At 41.3% G+C, this 7,830-nt stretch overlaps 1 protein-coding gene across 1 annotated transcript in view; it reads left to right on the forward strand.

Moving 5' to 3' along the window:
- The first annotated feature begins 548 nt into the window (after nt 1-548).
- Nucleotides 549-7,830, forward strand: part of Ddx21 (DExD-box helicase 21) — a 32,774-nt gene continuing 25,492 nt past the window's right edge. Inside the window, exons 1-5 of the mRNA XM_012515432.2 lie at nt 549-699; nt 2,293-2,736; nt 3,347-3,422; nt 4,205-4,383; nt 6,194-6,311. Coding sequence (XP_012370886.1) covers nt 628-699; nt 2,293-2,736; nt 3,347-3,422; nt 4,205-4,383; nt 6,194-6,311 — 889 coding nt within the window. The 5' untranslated portion in view covers nt 549-627. The remainder of the gene's footprint in view (nt 700-2,292; nt 2,737-3,346; nt 3,423-4,204; nt 4,384-6,193; nt 6,312-7,830) is intronic.

Raw genomic sequence — 7,830 nt, forward strand, 5'->3', positions numbered from 1 at the left:
TGGACCTTACATACCACTAGATCTAAAAACACGGAAACAAGACGCCACCCAAAAGCAACTATTAGGGACTGTGAGATAGCTCAGCGGATTAAGCGCCTGCTTCAGGGACCAGTATTCTGTACCTGGCTCTGCACTCAGCCTCCGGGGCGCGCTGAACCAGTGTCCAAATAGGGGCGTGGCCGCGCACGCCTGTGATTCCAGCGCTGTGGAGGCTGAAAACAGGAGGATCACTGAGTCTGAGCTGCCTAGTGAGATCCCGTTCCAAATACATTTTTTAAAAAAACAATAAAACCATGTCTTCCTTTATCAATCAGGACTAGTCAGAAATCTGGCCAGTGTTCGACTAAGCATACAAAAGTAATCGTGTTGTTTCTGTCCGGTTCCACCCTCGGTGCCAAACGCTAACTCCAAGCGCCTTCAATAGTCAACACTCTAAGCCCAGACACCTCCAACGCCAGAAGCCGGTACTCTGAAACTACCAAGAGAGCCTCGGACTTCCGCCCTGGCACCTCCGCCGGAAGTGCGTTTACCGGAAGTGACGACGCTGGGCGAGCCGAGGGGCCGTACTCTCTCTTCCTTTCCACGCGGTTGAAGAGACCGGTCGGCCTGAGCAGGGTGTGCTAAGTGATGCCGGGAAAACTTCGCACTGTCGAGGGTTTGGAATCAGACGCGGCCATGGAAAAGAAAGGAAAGGAGAAGGTGATACCGCGTGACCTGGACCAAGGCAGGGTCGGGCCGAGACGCTGGGAGGAGCGGGGTTCCGGAGAGCTGGCGATGCTGGGCGCGCGTGGCAGGCGGCGAGGACCGGCGCGGCCGGCCGCTGAGCCAGAGGCTGGGCTGGAGGCTTCTGAGGTGGTGCTGGCGCTGGCCGAGGCACCCCTTGCCCTCCGAAGGCTTTATCGTGTCGCCCTCGCAGGCTGGACGCATCCACCAGCTTGGGGAGACCCGGCGCGCGGAGCCGGACGCGCAGCTAGGCCCCACGTGTTGCGTGCGTGAGTGTGCGCGGAGGGGATTGTAAATTAAGTAAAAGTACGGAATAAAACTTTAGACTAAGGGGATGTTAGACACGTGGCGGCATCTCAGGTGACTTTCCCCAGTAGTGAGGGAAGTACAGTCTTTTGTAAACAGCTCCTAGAGGCTGTGCTAATTCACTTCCTTTTCGTGATTATTGGCCTTACCGCCTGTGGAAGTGTGGTGACATGTTGGGATGTTACTGAACACCCAATTTCTTATATAGAACAGCAGTGTTAAGTCCACTGAAGTCTTAAATTACCTTGGTAGCTATCTGATTCTTGACTGTTACATTCTTGATAGCGTTTAACTGTAAGTCTATTCTAAGTCTGTGGAAACGAAGAATGTCCCCAAAAAACTTGAGTTTTCCAAGATTTACAAGGACCGGACATGTAGTTCAGTGGCGCAGCACCTGCTTGACAGGAAGTCCTCAGTTCTATTCCTGGTACCCCCAAAAGCAAAAAAAAAAAAAAAAACCACAGACTTCAGTGCTTTTTCCTTGCTGTTTTTTGGCCTTAGAGGTAGCTTAGGGAGCACACAGGCTTGTTACTTGTAGGAATGTAGTGATGGTGTCTGCATAATTGTGTTCAACTGGGGGATAGCTTAAGTATGTGTCAGAGACGACCTGTAATCTGTAATTTGAAAGCAGAGATGAGGCCTGAAGTTTCAGGGAGGCAGATTTTTAGTTCATTATGGTCTGTGAGGTTGATGTTCATACAGCTGTTAGAGAGGTTCTAAAACGTTTTCAGTAATATGAAAAGTTGAAGATCTGACACTTAAGTTACCATGTACCATCTGTGTCTGGTTTGATTTTGAGGTTGTTGGACTTAATACATGTGCTTTTTTTATATGTGGCCGTGGGATGATAGGTTAGCTTTTTTTCCCCCCTTAAAATGAAAGGTGCAGCTATTATAAATCTGTTTTACCTGTTAAGAAATTTGACCGCAAACAAGGAAATCTGTTTAATGTCATCTATCTATGGACATATTTGGTCTTACCTGCATATTGAAATTAAATGTGGACAGTATTAATCACTTTGTATAGTATTTAGCGTCTATTGTGGAATCCCATGAGCCACTTCTACTTAGGAAAATTTGGCCTTAAAAAAAAAAAAAAAAAAAGTTTGGCCTTATAGTGAGTGGTTTGACCAATATGAATTGAATATATAGCTTACTAAGAGGCACTCTTGGTTTTCAAAAATGATAAAATTGTTTATTATCACTCAGTAATACAAAGTATAGATACGTTGCTCAGTGTTTGTATTTTCTCTGAATTTTTTAGAAAGGTAGAAAAGAAAAGCCAAAATCCAACAAGACGGAGGAGTCACCAGAAGGAAAGGAAGAAAATATTTCTTCTAAAACTAAAAGTGTTAAGAAGAAAGTAGGTCCTTCTGAAGTTGACATGAAACCTTCTAAATCCAAAAAGGCTAAAAAGCAAGAGGAGCCACCCCAGGATGAAGTTATTTCCCCTAAAACCAAAAGTACAAAAAAACAAAAGGAGCCCATTGAAGAGGAAGTTGCCTCTCCTAAAATCAAAAAAGCAGTAAAATGTCAGGAGCCTTCTGAAGAAGACATAGGTGTCCCAAAGCCCAAAAAGATGAAGAAAGAAAAAGAAATCAATGGAGAAATTGGAGCAAAAAGCCCCAGACTGAAAAATGGGTTATCTCATCCTGAAGCTGATTCAAGTGGTGCCACCAGTGAAGAAAATAACAGTGAGATAGAACAGGTATAGTTGGACTTTAATAGGTTGACTGTCTTTGCTTCAAAAAATAGATATTTACTCATCATACTGTCTTATTAGTAGAATGAAATTTGATGTAAATACCTCCTGAGCAGTGAGACTGTAGGTATGCACCACTGTGCCTGTTTCTGTTGCTTATCTTCTGTTGACATATATACAGGATGTTGCTGTGGAAAAAGGACTAAATGACCTTTTCAACAGTAGTGTTGGTTTGAGATGGTTATAGGGTAATTTTTTGCGGGGGAGGATCCCAGAACTGGAGATTGAACTCAGGCCCTTGTGTTTACCAGGCAAGCACATATTTTACTGAGCCATCTCCCCAGCTCCTCGTGTAGGGTAATTCTTAAACAAAAATTTACTAGTCAAAGTGAATATGCAGAATTTATTTGCAACAATTTTCTTTAGGTAGCGCCTCATAAATTATTACAGCATTATCCTTTTTCAGATTTTGACCTGTACCAAAATTTTGTGATTTTTTTTGGTTGATTTTTAAATTGATGTGTTCAGAAGAGGTTTTTAAGAATAAGTTCTTTTTCACAAGGCCTTTATTAATCTGTGTGTTAATTGGTTCATGCTGTGGTCCTTTACTTGATAGGAAATACCTGTGGAACAAAAAGAAGGCGCTTTTTCTAATTTTCCCATATCTGAAGAGACTGTTAAGCTTCTCAAAGGTAATATTCTTGGGTATGTTATATAATGTTAGAGGGCATATTCTTTGGAAGCATTTTAGCATTTTTGTTCAAATGAACCAGCACACTTGAAAAAAAAAAAAGGGCACATTGTCACAAACAGTATATGCAACCAAGACATAGTGACAGCCTCAGCTGCCTTAAGATTAAAATTTATGCTACATTTAGGAGGGTAATGATTTATAGTGCTGATGACATTAATCCATTAGTTAATGCCTTGTTAACCCTTTCTTATCCACGAGTCACCTCAGGGTTAGTGGTACTGGGCTGGCTCAGAACTCAGCAGCTTACACTTGAATTGGCTGTGTGGTCCAAGATTGTCCACTAGGTATTTTTTTTGAGTCAAGCGCAGAACAGTCTGGATTGCAAAGCAGCAGATTTTAAGATTCATACCATCCTGAAATTTTAGGACAAGTGACTCAATCTCTTAAAGTAATATATTTAATATGACACTTTAAACTTAAATATTTTTCATTCAAATCAATTCCCCCAGAATATGTTTGAACCTCACTTTGTAGATGTTGATCGAGAGGTAGAAATTCCTGTGTTCTGTAATACCATCAACATGATTTGTGCCTCAGTCTTTGGATATGCTGGTTGGTTTTTCAGGAATTGCACTTGTTAGAGTTAGGGGTAATAACTTAGTGTAGGTTGCACGTTTGTTTAAAGATTGTATGCTGAGTGTGCAGAAGTTCCTAGGTTTGATTGCCAGCACTCTCACCCCCAAAAAGAAATTTGCAATAACGTAATTGATTTATTCACAGCTCGAGGGGTGACTTTCCTGTTTCCTATACAAGCAAAAACCTTTCACCATGTCTATAGTGGGAAAGACTTAATTGCACAGGCACGGACAGGCACGGGGAAGACTTTCTCCTTTGCCATCCCTTTGATAGAGAAACTTCAGGGACAGCTGCAAGACAGGAAGAAAGGCCGTGCCCCGCAGGTAACTATCTTAAACACATGTCAAACTGGAAATCTACACAGATCATCTTGCGGACCTAGTTTATGTCCTACTGTTTAATTTGGGTTCCCATTAAAGTCCCCATTGTGATTGCTGTGAATCATCTGAAGTTAAAGTATTATAATCTGTCCCGTGTTTGTGATCCACGGTATTTTTATTTTTTATTTATTTTTTTGGCAAAACCAGGGATTGAACTGAGGTCCTTGCACTTGCCAGGCAATCGCTTATTCTACTGAGCTATCTCCCCCACCCCACCCCTTCTTTTTAACAACACAAGGTTATTTATTTTACGGCACCAGGGATTGAACTCAGGACCCTGTCCTTGCCAGGCAAGTGCAGTTAAGCTATCTCCCTGGGTCCCACTGTATTCATATTCCCTTTGAATTTTTAGGTGTACCTGGGGCTCACAGTTTAGTGAATTTTTTTTGGCAATTTTGGCCTAGAAGGAGGAAGTGTTTTGAGTATAGGAGCTTGCTTTCTTGCTTTTTTTTTTTTTTTTTTTTTTTGGCGGAACTGGGGATTGAACTCAGTCCCTTGCACTTGCCAGGGAAGTGCTTATTCAACTGAGCTATCCCCCCAGCCCCTTCTTTTTTCTTTTGAGACGAGGTCTCTCTATGCAGTTCACAATGGCCTTAAGCTTACATTATAGCCTAGGCTGGTCTCTAACTCGAAGTGACCCTCCTGCCTCAGCCTCCCAAATACAGGGATTGCAGGTGTACGCCACCTTGATTGCCCTCTTGAACCCCTAGGAATCTGGTTGCCTGAATTTAAAGCCAGGAGCTACCTCTAAGTAGTCTTTTTACTTGAATCAAATACTCTACTTCAAAACTACTCTGTGTGGAGGCAGAGGCTGGTAAACTGGAAGTAATGTTCCACAAAACTGACTCAGATCTGGATTATACTTAAGAAAAAAAAAGTGACAGCAGTTAAAATCTTGTTTGCCCCACTTATGAAGAGGTGGAATTGTAAAAGGGAACTCTAATAACAGATTAATTCAAAAGAAATACAAGATACCTTGTTAACAGTTCATGGAGGTGGCAGGGGCTGGTAAAGGAGGAAAAGGTTTAGCTTGAGTGATAGGGTAATGATGCATTTCATAAAAGGATTAATAAAATGTAAAGGATGGAATAGAAATAAAAGAATTTATTTTTATTGGTACTGGGAATCAAACTCATGACCTTGCACTTGCCAGGTGCTATGCCACTGAGCTAGATCTCCAGTCCTAGGATCATGCATACACTTTTGTAATTTTAGGTAGGGAAGTCCCTCAGTACTAATTTACATGTTTTTTCTTTGTATTATTGGAATAACATAGATGTTCTGGCGTATCATAAAAGTATTTATGTACAGAAAAATAATCTCCAAAAGATTGTTGTGAGAATTAAATGAATATAAGCTATAGTTCAAGCACAAATATTAGTTATGTTGTCATCAGTGTAGCTTTTTGCTTGGGTTGCTCTTTGCCAGAAATGGCGCTCCTTGAAAAGTGTAGTTCCTCTAGGCAGCTACACTCGATGGGGCCTCCGTGCCCACCACACAGTAACGTGCTTCTCTTCCGATCGGTATGGTTGCCAGCTTTTCTTCTCAGTGTGTGTATATATATATGTATATGTGTGTGTATGTGTATATACATATATCAGGAACTATTATATTTATAGTCCTTATACATAACAGAGTACACTGCAAAGCTTGTACATTTCAGAATGAGAAGGATGAGTTGCGTTTTCTGGTCAGTACCAACATAATTAAGAAATAAATACAGTACTTGAAATTCAGTGAGTTTCTCTTTCAGGTACTTGTTCTTGCACCTACAAGGGAGTTGGCCAATCAAGTAAGCAGAGACTTCAGTGACATCACGAGAAAGCTGGCAGTAGCTTGTTTTTATGGTGGAACGCCATATGGAGGTCAAAGTAAGTAAATCCAAAAGTAGGAAAATGGCATCTGTATCATTGTTTAAAGATGGTTGAAAGGGCCAGGGAGTTAGCTCAGTAGAATAAGTGCTTCCCTGGAAAGCACAAGGTCCTGAGTTCAATCCCTGGCACCATCAAAAAAAGAAAAAAAAAATTTTTTTTAATTTATTTTATTTGTGTGTGGGTGTATGTGTGTGTGGCCAGCTCAGCCCACCAGGGGCGGGGCTGGCTGGCATGTGGTGCTGGGGGATTGAACGGCAGTCCCAGTGCTCTGCTAAGCTTGTTCTAAGTAGGTGCGTTAGACCACTGAGCCATCTCACCAGCCCAATACTGTAAGTGTTTTTTTGGTGTTTTTTTTTTTTTTTGCGGAACCGGGGATTGAACTCAGGCCCTTGCGCTTGCCAGGGAAGCACTTATTCCACTGAGCCATCTCCCCGGCCCCATTTTATTCTTTTTTTTTTTTTGGCGGAACCGGGAATTGAACTCAAGTCCTTGCACTTGCCAGGGAAGCACTTATTCTACTGAGCTATCTCCTCAGCCCCAAAAGCCTTCTGGGTTTTGTTTTGGTGGAACCTAGGATCAAACTCAGGCCCTTGCGCTTGCCAGGCAAGCGCTTATTCTATTGAGCCATTTCCCCAGCCCGAGTGGTGGCTAAATTCTGTATATAATTCTTACAACTTCTGCATTTTCTCTCAGTGTTTACCTAAAGACTGCAAAAGTATCTTATTGAGCTCAAAAGGACAGTCTAGTAGAGCCTCAAAGTCAGAATGCAAGGTTACTTTTTTGGTACTGGGAATTGAACTCAAGACATTCCAGGTACACTCTGTGTCACTACTCTTTTTATCTGCTGCTTTTTGTTGTAGGCCAGCTTTCTGTTAACTGGGAGGCCAGCAGCCTGATGTTGCAGGCCTCACCCAGTTTATTACTTTCCAGTCAGGACCTTGCAGCTTTATAATACAGAGTGGTTATGAAAGTCATGAAGGAATTAAAAAGTCTCAGCATTGTCATACCAAGCTTACATTTATTTCTTTTTTATATATTTATTTTGAGTTTTAGTGAAATGAACATACGGCCTTTGCGCAAAGGATTAGTTGTGTATAACTTCATGTTCAGATTGGTGGTTTTTTTTTTTTTTTCTATTTCAGTTTTCTTGCCTATAAAAGGGCTACTGAATACACTCTGCAGAGATGTTGTGAAAACTGAATTGGATGACATGTGTAAAGTATCTAGTGTGGTCCCTGGGCTACAGTAGCTACTCAGTAAAAACAAAAAAAAAAGTTACTGTTTCATTTGGGTTACATTGAAAACTTCTGTTTTATCAGTGTTTTTATACTTGGTTAAAATATTTGCCCTTGTAGTCTAGTTGATCCTTCTTATACCTTATAGTAAGTTCCTATTTAGGATTATTATTTTCACTCGAAAACATTTGACGTTTTGTACTAGCCAAAGGAGTCTTTTTTTTTTTTTAATTTTATTGAGAGACAAATATTGATGAGACAATTTCAAAACAGGTTAGTAG

Source organism: Octodon degus, unplaced genomic scaffold (assembly GCF_000260255.1).
Source record: "Octodon degus isolate 3935 unplaced genomic scaffold, OctDeg1.0 scaffold00005, whole genome shotgun sequence".
Taxonomy (NCBI): Eukaryota; Metazoa; Chordata; class Mammalia; order Rodentia; family Octodontidae; genus Octodon; species Octodon degus.